We start from the raw sequence: 12,056 nt of genomic DNA on the forward strand, positions 1-12,056 counted from the left end.
ACAAACACACAATTTAAAATCTTTCATTGAGCTGTTTAAGAAACATGTATCAGAAGCAGACATGTTAGATGTCAGGCGACACATTAATAAACCATGATATCAAACTGAATCCTGCCGAGCGTTGAGATAAATTGAAAGCTGCTGCATTAATAATATTGTGCGATGACCTAAGGACCACACCACATCCCAGTGTAACCTGCAGTAACTGTTCAGGTAGGGGGGGCCCCGCTCTGCTGATCAGCGTTCATTCTTCCTCCTGGAACCTCCATATGGCGATATCTCCGTCATCGCTGCAGGAGACCAGGAGTCCCGCCTCCTTTGGGTTCCAGGCCACACAGTTGACGTCCTGGTTGTGAGCTCTGGCCATGGAGGCTGCCAGAGAGAACACTGGCTGGTCAGGATCGGCCGTCTCGTCCTCCTTAAACACTCGCACTGTGTCATCACCGCAGGCCGTTGCCAGGGCACCCGTCAGCCGACACCTGGCCAAAGACAGACGTTTAAGTTCAATCATCTTTGACAACAAAAAAAAATACATTAAAAAGCAAGACATGTTTTGACCTAAGTGTAAATTTAGACCCAAGGAAGGTTGTGAGCATCTTTACTCTCAAATGCCACATTTTCATTGACTTAAAACCAGATTCCTTATATGATAAAGCAGAATTGATATTTGGCATCCCATGATTTGGCAGAGATGTTACACAACAAAGTTAAGAAAACCTTAAATAATCAAGGAAACGAACCGGATTGACAGTGCATTGTACTACCCACACACTATATTAAAATGAGACGTGGTCTTACCAGGCGACATCATACACTGTTCTTCCATGGTACCCAGACAGAGTGCAAACACACTTCCATGGCAAGTCTCCTGTTCAACAAGAAAAGCAAAAAGGGTTTGAGATAAAAGAGCCAACCAGTATCGGCCTTTTACATGTTTCAAGAAGATTGTGCTTTATATTAAGGTCGATGGTTGATCCCTTCATCTGACAACAAAGCTTCTCTTCCTGTCAGTCTTAAAGAGTTAACTATGAGCTTTGCCTGCTAAAGTGCTTTTTGTTGGGAATTTTCAAATCAATAATGAAAGTGACATTTAGTGACATCGAGCATAGTAATTGACTGAATTAAACATTGTATTAATGAAATGTATTCTGATTAAAGAGCTGATTTGTGATAGGACAAATGCCATCTACAACTCACCCTGTGAACTTTCACTGGGATACTCCTTCCATATCTTCACGGTGCGGTCGTCGCTACAGGAGGCCAGCCTCTGTCCATCTCTATCAAAGGTCAAACCCCAGACCGTGGACGTGTGTCCCTTCAAAGTGGCCCGGCACTCCCAGTCGTCATCCTCTTCCTTGTAAAGACAAATGTTGTTGTCGTAGCTACATGAGGCCAGGAGCTGTACGGACAAGTGGGAGAGTGAGTCGGTAGTAAGATGATGTTCCAGCAAAGTGAGAAATCAATAATTAAGGTGCATAGAGCCGATTGTGACTTACCTCCTGGGTGGGGTGCCAAACAACATGCTTGACATCCTGCGTATGAGAGTTTACGACGGTGACGCACTCATACTCGTCTTCTTCGTCCACTGTGAAGAACAAAGGGAAAGAGATCATTTCCACAGGCGTACAGTGAGGCATGAATGAGCATGATTTCCTGCTACAAAACTGGATTAATAAGATTCCTGAGTGGGGCTTCACAAACCTTCCCAGATCCAGACACTCTTGTCTCGGCTACACGTTGCCAGCAGAGTTCCTGAAGGTGCCCACGCCACACATTTGACCTCATTCTCATGTCCTTCCAACACAGTCAAACTCTAGAAGAACAAAGCAAAACCAGGGTCAAATCTACAACAAAAGGGGTGAAGTTCATTTAATGTTAAGATTTAAAATGCCCAGCTCACCTCAAAACCATCGTTCTTCTTTTTCCAGATGCACGTGGTAGCATCAAAGCTGGCGGAGGCCAGATAATTCCCACAGGGGGACCACGCCACTTTCCTCACGGTGCGCTGGTGTCCATCCTCAAGCACACTCTTACATATCCAAGAGTCGCCTAAAGGACGAGAGGGTCAGGAAGGTTATCAGTCATGAGAAAAAGAAAAAAATATATCAATGCGGCTTTATGGCAAATTGATTTACAGGATTTGTGCATCACTCTAATGTAGTAAAGTTTCCAAGTGTTTAATTATCATCCAAAATAGACATTACTGTCAGGTGGTTTTATCCTACTTGGTTTCTCTGGTTGTAAAAAAAATCGTTCCATCTAACTTTGTGATCAGTCACAAGGTCTGCTGATGTGATACCATATCTCTGTATTGTACATAGTGGTATAAACTAACTGTAAGAAGGTTACTTCCTGAGCACACTGCACGGTGTGTGTGGTGTAAAAAAAAAAAAAAAAGACAGTACATCCTGTCAAACTCAGCTACCCTGGTTTTTAAAGACTGGACTATTGTTGTTATGTTATTAAACATGTAGCTTAGTAAAAAAAGAGACATGAGATATATCAGCATTAACTCAATGTGTGGTAGGTTTCACTGATTCAGTGTATTGTGTGTCAGCCCACCTTCTTGCCCCCATATCCGGATAGCCTTGTCTCCCCCGCACGAGGCCAGCAACGTCCCAGACGGGTTCCAGCTGACGAACCAGCACCGAGAGTCCGGATGCGCGCTGAGTCTCTGCACCAGGGACAGAGCCTCCTTCATGTCTCCGCTGTCTCCTGTCACACCTGTGTCTCTTCTGTCCCTGTACCGCTGACGGTTAACGGGACAAATCAGATAACAAACGCCACGAGGACCTGTAACAACCCGCACAAACAGACAGCGCTACTGCCCCAAACTACTGCAATGTGTCAGGCAGAAGAGGAGGCGAAGAAAATGATTGTTTTTTTTTCGCCAAAGAACAAAGTACAAGAGTTCACCAAAACAACCATGTCGGAAATGCCGCCATCTTTGCTCATTCGGTGCTTTCGCAATGCATTGTGGGTTTTTTAAATAATTCTTTTTTATTTTGTAAATGTATATCTATAATTACATTATACGTATACATAACATATACGTTGTATGGACAATTATCAGTTCAAATTTAGATAAAAATTAAAAAATCTTAATTGTTGATTTTGCCCTTATCAAAACAGCCATCTCCTCCAAAGAAGTTCATTTTATAAAGTAATTTCTAGTCTGAGAATTGGCCATACAGTTTCTCAAGCAAGATGAACTCCAACCTAACAAAATTAAGTTAAGAAACTGGTTTAACATTACATAGATAATCTAAAAATTTGATTTTTGTTTCTGACCCACATTCCAGTCGGTTGAGGGCGGTAATGCGTCTCCAATCTGGTCTTCCAGCCGTGAATCGACACTAAAGAAGAAGAAGGGAATATTTTACAGGAAGCCAGCGTAAGCTGCCTTTTGTTTTGTTTTGTCTTTGTTTTTCTGTAACAAATTGGTGGACACTTTGTCAGCGTAGGCGACAGGATTGTTTAATAGGTTTTAGTTTGTATAATTTGTTTCTATTAGGTTATTTTTTTTAATTCACACTTGGCGACATTTGGCGTTTGTCGTGAGCTAGCTACGAACGCTAACAACATAGCTAACAGGCCTGAAGGCCATCTATCCATTGTCTGCCCGTCAGTCAGACGCCCACCCTGTAAATATCGAATAGCCAATGTTATGTTGAAAAGCTGTTTGGAAACATCAGTTACCAGTCTGAACAAAGCGTCAGGGCCGCTGTCATCCGTGTATCGCGCAGGGAACGTTAGCTTTACCGGCTAACAGTCCTCTCTTTACCGTACTATCGCGAACGGACAGTTTACTGCGGACACATATTCTGCCATAAACGGGAAACCAACACTAGAACAGACCTTAAGGAGCTTGGGTGACTATGTATGCCCCGGCGGGTCCCACTGTCCCTGGAGTTCGGAGGAGGAGGACGGGCACGTCCCTGCCCAAGCAGCCGGAGCGCAGCCTGGTGTCGGCTCTGCCCGGAGCTCTGTCCATCACCGCGCTGTGCACGGCTCTAGCAGAACCGGCCTGGCTCCGGGTTCACGGTGGCACCTGTCCAAGACAAGAACTGGGGGTTGCGGATGTCCTGGGGTACATTGACCCCAAGCTGCTGGACGGTAAGGAAGTACACAGGGCAACGATGAAAAGCTGCAACAGAGCGGTATCTGGGAGCTCTACTGTAATTCTTTGTGATTTCTCTGTCCTCCAGATTACTGTGTGAACCCGCAGACCATCTTGCTCCTTAGGGTGATCGCTGCCTTCTGTTTCCTTGGCATTCTGTGCAGTCTGACTGCTTTCCTCTTGGATGTGTTTGGCCCCAAGCACCCTGCACTAAAGATCACACGCAGATATGCATTTGCACATATTCTTACAGGTATTATTCTTGTCATACTGGAGTCCTTTTCACATCCTTCCAGTTGTTTAGTTTTTTTACAGTTTGCCATTTTTTTGTACTTAATTGTTTTTCTTGTCTCTCATCAGTGTTGCAGTGTGCCACAGTCATAGGCTTCTGCTACTGGGCGTCAGAGCTCATCCTGTCCCTACAGCAGCAGCACAAAAAGTACCACGGCTCTCTTATATACGTCACTTTCGCCATCAGCTTCTACCTGGTTGCGGGGGCGGGTGGAGCTTCCATCCTTGCCACCGCTGCCAACCTCCTGCGCCACTACCCCACCGAGGAGGAGGAGCAAGCTTTGGAGTTGCTCTCAGAGATGGAGGACAGTAGTGAAACTTTCCCCGCTGACTATGACATTGCAAACCAGTTTCAGCCCCCGCCTGCCTACACGCCCTAAGGCGGCCGGACTGGCCTTGTTAACACGCGCTTCTCTCTCAGCAGCACGGCTATTGGCTTGATGAGCAAATCCCACTCTCTATCAAATGGATATCTTCGCAAATACTCTCCATAATGAACACAGCGTGCACAGTCTGGTGCACCGACTCCTTTACTGGCGGTGCTCGGGTGCATGAAAGCTTTCTTTAGTGGTGGCAGAAATTTTAGGGGATGATTCTTACTTTCACTACTGAAGTCGTTAGTGATTTGCATGTAAATGGCTTTTAGGATTTGGTTCTTACATGTGAAGCAAACTAAACTGCAAGGAGTGCTCAACATGGCTCATCACAAGTAATTGATGGAACAGCCGCAGCCTGATCAGTGCCAATTCTTTAGGCTGGGCAGTCGGCATATGGTCGGCATTGCTCTCGGTTGAACGTGGATGGCGCTTGTTAGGCATCATTCATGATGTCATTTTTGATAAGCTTGCCATGTGTATGATTATAGTTTTACTGATACATCAAAAATGCCGGCGTACACAGAGAACAAGATTGTTTTAGACATTTCTTTTATATAAAATATCAAATGAACCTTATTATTTATTATTTAGCTGTCTGTGCTGTGTTTTACTTTATTTCCCTTGCTTTTTAAACATCTGTCACTGGTTTAGTCTCATTTAATCACACTTGGACTTGAAATAACACAAGAAAATGGTTAAACAAAAAGTGAGGCCAGTCTTTGCTGCGTTTTTTTTAAAGGGGCTTATGACGGGTGTCGAGGGTTGAGAGCCGGAAGCCAAGAAGACATTGAGAAACCCTGTCTGTATGTTTCACAATCGGTGACAAATAGTAATAGGGACTTTTACCGGATAACTTGATCGTGTCATCCCTCTTGTATTTGATTTTAAAAAGAAAACCTTGTTTGTATTTGGTGATTACCATAAGTGACAGTTTTAGTATGTTTTCTATGCATGAGTTCTTCAGTGTGCACATTTTAGACCCAACAGGCCCAATCTTGTGAGAACCTTTCACATAAGGCGGCAAGTTGAGGCTTAAAAATTGTGATTGACGTGGTGACTCTGGTTGGTTGTGTATTGTTCTGTTGACTCCATGTCTGCATTTTTGTCGCTTTAGTTTCATCACCAGTATGTAAATATTGATTGTTTATACATAATAAAAAAAATAATGCCATTTTCTGCCTCACGTTTGTCAACTGTAACTACACACTGTATCTTGGGTTAGTTGCTTATTGTGGTGGCCGTCAACCTTTTCTTTTGATTTACAATGAGTTTGACTTTTTCAGTCTGACCAGGGTATTTCTGGGTTTACTGTCTAGACGCACCATGGTATTACAGTGAGTAAGAGCCTTACAACCTAATAGACTTTAAAGGGCATACCATATGCGTAGTACTGTACAAGGGCATAGCATCCAATGATCCTACTGGAGATAGTTATCTGGATGCAGTGTTGTGTTATAATTATCACTTTTATTCCCAACATATAAAACTGATTTGAAAGAGGTTTTTTGCATTGTTTCTGCATGTTTCTACATGTACATGCCATGCCAAGAATTAAAGTCTAGATGGCTCAAGAGACATTTTATGGGTTAAAGCACAACATGATTAGTTACTTTCCAAAGCTGAGGTGTTGCTCTGTGGCCTAATGACTTAAGTTAATAAGATGAATAAACAAGGTATTAATAGGGAAGGTTGTTCAGGAGGGGAATAGCCCACACAAGGCAAAGAAGCGATGCCCCTTCTCAGGAAATGAAGCTTACGTGGTAACGTCACTCGGCCACACACTGATGGTGTATAAATACGGACGGCAGGATGCACATTACAACCCGTCAAAGTTCTTAACGGTCTCTGCAGGGAGCTTTTAAGTTGTATTATCCTCATTAAAACGGTGAGATCGAAGCAAAGTCATGCTGGCAACCAGGACTTTGCGGTCAAAACAAACACTGGCTATTCTGTCTCGCCAGCCTGCCTGCTTTGTTCACCAGGGTGACTATGGCAACTGGGGAAATACCAATATTGCAGTGGTAAGTGCAACACATCAATTTGGGAACAGTGGGGGGTAGACACATTTAGTTTGTGGGCATTGTTGTCATTTGTGAATCCCAATGTGTTCCAGGTTTTCTCTGGATGTGGCTGGTGGGACGGGACGGATGTCCATGAGGGAGTATAGTGAGTATTGATCCAGCTGAGCTCAGGACAGGGATTTTTCACACCAGTGCATCAACACATGACAAATACACTGCATAGTGTATCAGGTTTTTTTTTTTTTTTTTTTTTTGTCTCTTTTTTGTATGGCTTGGTAAATAATGGACTTTGGTATAAATGTAAATTTGGTGCACTTATGTAAATAGGTGTTTAGAGATGATACATTGATACAAGATCATTAATAAGCAATTGAAATGAAGAATAAATTAATAAGATTTGGCTTACTTCTGCTCCTTTTTGGACACAGACGCTTGTGACACTTTATAATTAATTTTGGTCTGTGTTTTTTGTTTTTGCAAGCTGTGTCACACTTGCTTTTTATTTAATGTTTTTTTATATATTTGTTCAAAATGAAGAAGAAAGGAATGAATGAACACATCACCATAACATAGATAGTAATTCCCATGTCTGTCTGCAGCACCATGTACCACCTGAGTCGTAACGGCGTTCGCTTCCAGCTGTTCGCTCCAAATCAACAGCAGATGCATGTGATGGACCACATGAAGAAGCAGCCTGCCACCGGCGAGAACCGGTAGGGTTGTTAGGGAAAAGAGAGTATCAGAGAATGGTCCAGACACTTATCTAAACTCTGTGTGTTTATACACCTGACTTGACTAATCCCATAAAGTAGTATTTATGATTATTTCTGGCCGTTGTGTAGGAACATGATGATGGAATCAGCCCGCTTCAGCCATGGTCAAGGAATGATGCAAATGCAGGACCTGTCCAAGCTGGACGTTAACAGCTTTGATGCTGTCATCTTCCCTGGAGGCCACGGCGTCACCAAGAATCTGTGAGGAATAAATGAAATGTGGAGAAACACCTTGAGGCTGTGTAGTGTAAAGATGGTGGCTTCATATTATTCCATAACTCCCTACTCTTTAGATCCTCTTATGTGAAGGATGGCAAAGACTGCAAGCTGCATAATGATGTGGAAAGGGTGCTGAAAGATTTCCACAAATCACGCAAGCCTATTGGGTAAGTATCATGTTCTCACTATTCAATAAACAGTACTGAAGGAGCAATGCTGTTGAAGTCATAACTCTGCCCATGTATAATTAATAGAAGGCTAATAGAGCAACAGTGTGAATGTGGTTTTTGGCTTAACAATCACTTCTAATGCACATTTTGAATCCGAAAATGAGACATAATTGAAGACTGTCACTGATGTTACCACACTTTGAATGAGATTAGATAAAATTACATGAGATTAGATAAATACTCCAGCTTTAAACAATCCCTGTAATTGAATTGGGACATTGGATCAGTCGTAGAAAGGATATACTGTGGAGGAAATAAGTATTTGATCCCTCACTGATTTTGTAAATTTGCCCACTTACTATGAAATGAACGGTCTATAATTTTTAAGATAGGTTTATTTTAACAGTGAAAGACAGAATATCAAAAAGAACATCCAGAAAATCATGTAAAAAATATATATAAAGGATTTTGCATTTTATTGAGTGAAATAAGTATTTGATCCCCTATCAAAACATTGCTTAGTACTTGGTGGAGAAACCCTTGTTGGCAAGTACAGAGGTCAGACGTGTGTTGTAGTTGATGACCAGGTTTGCACACATCTCAGGAGGATATTTGGACCACTCCTCTTTGCAGATCCTCTCCTAATCTTTAAAGTTTTGAGGCTTTCGCTTGAGCTTCAGTTCCCTCCACAGATCTATTGGATTAAGGTCCGGAAACTGGCTAGGCCACTCCATGGCCTTAATGTGCTTCTTCCTGAGCCACTCCTTTGTTGCCTTTGCTGCATTTTAGGGTCATTGACGTGCTGGAAGACCCATCCACGACCCATTTTTACAGACCTGGCTGAGAGAAAGAATTTGTCACCCAGTATTTCATGGTACATGGCCCCATCCATAGTTCCCTCGATGCAGTGAAGTCCACCTGTCCCCTTAGAAGAGAAACAGCCCCAAAGCATAATGCTTCAACCTCTTGACTGTGGGGATGGTGTTCTTGGGGTCATAGTCAGAATTCCTCTTCCTCCAAACATGGCGAGTCACTATGATACCAAAGAACATGATTTTGTTTTAATCTGACCACATCACCTTCTCCCAAGCATTCTCTGAGTCGTTCAGGTGTTCATTGGCAAACTTCAGACGGTTCTGTATGTCCCTTCTTGAGCAGGGGGACCTTACAGGCACTACAGGATTTCAATCCATTACGGCATAGTCTGTTACCAATGGTTTTCTTGGTGACTGTGGTTCCATCTGCCTTGGGATCATAAACAAGCTACTCCTGTGTAGATCTGGGCTGATCCCTCACCATTCTCATGATCATTGATTCCCCACAAGGTGAGATCTTGCATTGAGCCTGAGACAGAGGGAGATTGATGGTCATTTTGTGTTTTTTTAATTTTCGAATAATCGTATCAACAGATGTTTCCTTCTCACCCAGCTTCTCGCCAATGGTCTTGTAGTCTATTCCGGCCTTGTGCAGGTCTACAATCTTGTCCCTGATGTCCTTAGACAGCTCTTTGGTCTTGCCCATGATGGAGATGTTGGAGTTTGATTTATTGACTCTGTGGACAGGTGTATTTTATACAGGTAACAAATTGAGACAGGTGTGTTTTATACAAGAAACTAGTTGAGATTAGGAATACTTTTTTAAAGCACGAGGACTAATCTGTGGGAGCCAGAATTCTTTATGGTTGGTAGGGGATCAAATACTTATTTCACTCAATGAAATGCAAAATAATTTATATATTTTTCTTAATGTGATTTTCTGGATTTTCTTTCTGATATTCTGTCTATCACAGTTAAAATAAACCTAGCTTTAAAATTATAGACCGCTCATTTCTTTGTAAGTGGGGAAATTTACGAAATTGGTGAGGGATCAACTACTTATTTCCTCCACTATAGCGATTTACAGATTAAATTTAGCAAAACAAAAAAGTGGAAGACCATGTTATGACGTTTGATAAAATGCTGTTTATCCCATTACCAATTCTAAAGTCATCCTTATTATCATTAAGAGTAGTATTAATTAACAGTGGCATCACTAGATCTGCTAATAATCTGAAGTTTATTTGCACAGTCACTATAATGTTTCCTAGAAAATGTATTTTACTTTTACCACATTTACTACCACTAAACATAATTATGATAATAGTTATGCTATGCTTATTCCAGTGAACACACATTTGTTATTACATTCACAAAATATCCCAAATAAAATGTTCACAGAAACCTTTTTTTAATAAGTCAAATCTCAAAATGTAATAGAAACCTGCATAGTGTGCACTAAATGAAAAGTGATTATTATTATTTTTCAAATCACTTTGTCTTGTGCGCTTTTGCATCATTTAAGAAACCCCGCAGTGAAAGTCACTGCAGACACAGTAGGAGGAGCAGATGTAGTAAAAACTATCCTTAGAGTTACGCTTACATTAGGCAACATGATTCAGATCACAGGTCACTCACCCTAAGGGGTTTAAAGATGACATGTGATCTGACTCGGAGAGAGTGACTAATGCTATATGTGGATTGACAGAACGATGTAGGGCAACTGTCCTGTCAGGTGAAGGTCTCAGGTGGACTGATGGACAGGTGCAGAATGACAGGTCTGAGATGATAGGATACACAGGATTACAGGTATTAGAGACAGTTGAGGATGTAGAAGGGGATGAAGCTGGTGTCACCATGACAATACAGGGTTCAAAGCAATGTTTCGACCATGGCCCAGTCTTAATTTAAATATTATTCCATTAATGCATGTCTATAAGAATTTTGCGCAATTGGAGATCATTATGCCTACTGCATACAATCAAATAATAAATAACAACAGAGGGAGAGAGATGTTTGTCTAGTCTGGGCTGTACAGACCCACACAGGTACTGTATACATAATACAGTATACGTATGTAGTATATAGTTGAATGGTGAAGACACCAGCGTGGGCACACCATACTATAGGTTTGTAAAGGCTTTCAATGACACATTGACAAATCAGGGGTATTCTAAGATTGCTGGTTGACATTCAGAAGATTATTTGATGGAGTGGAAAAGAGAGCAAGGTTAATGAACTTACTGTTGGCATCTACTTTAGGTATATGATGTCTACTTTGCAGTGCAACACTGCTAATGTCAAATAGGAGGTATTATTATTAAGAATCCTACTAACTTGAACTACACTCAAAATGAGGTTAAATCTGAAGTATCCAACTAAAACTTAAAAAATACCATGTAAATTTGTGTGTTACCTGGTTCTAAAGTATAAGAGTGTGTGGTGATAATACGCAGCTGCCAGTCTCATTACAGTAGGTTTATAAGAACAGTGCTATAGCTGGGAGATAATTTACTTTTTCAGGCTTGCTTCTCTCCTGTCTGATGCTGGTAAGGCAATAATTCTCACACCATGATCAGTGTCTTAATCTTGACTTAATAAAAAACTCAACTGACTGCCTGCTCGTGTTTCAGACTGGCCAGCATGGCTCCTATGCTGGCCTGCCGTGTGCTGCCCGGCATCGATGTGACCATGGGCTACGAGAAGGACGAAAACACCCGCTGGGGGACCTGGCCTCACACAAACATGGTGCAGGTTGTGAAGAGCATGGGAGCTCGCCACAATGTCCGGGAGCCATATATATCCTTTCAAATGTTTCTATTTACCACGTGTGTAAGTTAACACAATCAACACAAATTTGTGTTAATTTTGTCATTTTCTTTTTATAATCTGAAATAACACCTGTTTTGGCCTTAACCCGTCTTTATACGAAGCCTATGTGGATGAGAAGAACAAAGTGGTCAGCACCCCTTCCTTCATGTGGGAAACAGAGTATCACTATCACTATATATTTGATGGAATTGGAAATATGGTCAAACATGTCATGCGTATGTCAACCAAGTGATGTGAAATGTTGAGCCTGTAAAAGATATAGAGGAAGTTGGTGTGGATGTATTGTGTATTGTGATGAATCCTCAACTGAAACAATATAAATGTTTTAGTTAAAGAGCAAATGGCTTGTCGTGCGTGATTGGTGGTATTGCTTAGGCCGGCAAACATGTGACATGTACAGCAGGGGAGCCAGCCAAGTTATCTGTATGAGTTCAGAAA

The 12,056-nt window shown here is 41.8% G+C and overlaps 3 protein-coding genes across 3 annotated transcripts; 2 read left to right on the top strand and 1 right to left on the bottom strand.

The window, feature by feature from the left end:
- Window positions 1-15: 15 nt before the first annotated feature.
- Window positions 16-3,044, bottom strand: ciao1 (cytosolic iron-sulfur assembly component 1). The gene is made up of 7 exons (XM_080045850.1): window positions 2,563-3,044; window positions 1,901-2,049; window positions 1,702-1,813; window positions 1,497-1,585; window positions 1,198-1,399; window positions 799-868; window positions 16-479 (listed from the first exon to the last, which is right to left on the bottom strand). Exons 1-7 carry the CDS (start codon window positions 2,699-2,701, stop codon window positions 245-247), a joined length of 996 nt encoding a protein of 331 aa, XP_079901976.1. The 5' UTR covers window positions 2,702-3,044; the 3' UTR covers window positions 16-244.
- Window positions 3,045-3,375: 331 nt separating this feature from the next.
- Window positions 3,376-5,959, top strand: tmem127 (transmembrane protein 127). Its single transcript, XM_080052003.1, has 3 exons — window positions 3,376-4,116; window positions 4,209-4,373; window positions 4,481-5,959. Exons 1-3 carry the CDS (start codon window positions 3,879-3,881, stop codon window positions 4,789-4,791), a joined length of 714 nt encoding a protein of 237 aa, XP_079908129.1. The 5' UTR covers window positions 3,376-3,878; the 3' UTR covers window positions 4,792-5,959.
- A 733-nt stretch (window positions 5,960-6,692) lies between these two features.
- On the top strand, window positions 6,693-11,850 carry gatd3l (glutamine amidotransferase class 1 domain containing 3, like; the record flags this gene model as incomplete). Its single annotated transcript, XM_080048552.1, has 7 exons — window positions 6,693-6,809; window positions 6,902-6,954; window positions 7,409-7,522; window positions 7,652-7,783; window positions 7,876-7,968; window positions 11,420-11,616; window positions 11,720-11,850. 7 exons carry the CDS (start codon window positions 6,693-6,695, stop codon window positions 11,848-11,850), a joined length of 837 nt encoding a protein of 278 aa, XP_079904678.1.
- Between the last annotated feature and the right edge of the window lie 206 nt (window positions 11,851-12,056).

The sequence above is a fragment of the Ammodytes marinus genome (assembly GCF_949987685.1).
Source record: "Ammodytes marinus genome assembly, chromosome: 2".
Classification (NCBI taxonomy): Eukaryota; Metazoa; Chordata; class Actinopteri; order Uranoscopiformes; family Ammodytidae; genus Ammodytes; species Ammodytes marinus.

What these genes read in the sequence shown, in the direction of transcription:
- ciao1 (XM_080045850.1), bottom strand. Translation starts at nt 2,701, where the DNA reads ATGAAGGAGGCTCTGTCCCTGGTGCAGAGACTCAGCGCGCATCCGGAC. An exon ending in CCGGATATGGGGGCAAGAAG is followed by an intron (nt 2,050 to 2,562) that starts GTGGGCTGACAC and finishes CTCGTCCTTTAG; the next exon opens with GCGACTCTTGGATATGTAAG. An exon ending in AGAAGAACGATGGTTTTGAG is followed by an intron (nt 1,814 to 1,900) that starts GTGAGCTGGGCA and finishes TTGTTCTTCTAG; the next exon opens with AGTTTGACTGTGTTGGAAGG.
- tmem127 (XM_080052003.1), top strand. Translation starts at nt 3,879, where the DNA reads ATGTATGCCCCGGCGGGTCCCACTGTCCCTGGAGTTCGGAGGAGGAGG. An exon ending in TGACCCCAAGCTGCTGGACG is followed by an intron (nt 4,117 to 4,208) that starts GTAAGGAAGTAC and finishes TCTGTCCTCCAG; the next exon opens with ATTACTGTGTGAACCCGCAG. An exon ending in ATTTGCACATATTCTTACAG is followed by an intron (nt 4,374 to 4,480) that starts GTATTATTCTTG and finishes GTCTCTCATCAG; the next exon opens with TGTTGCAGTGTGCCACAGTC.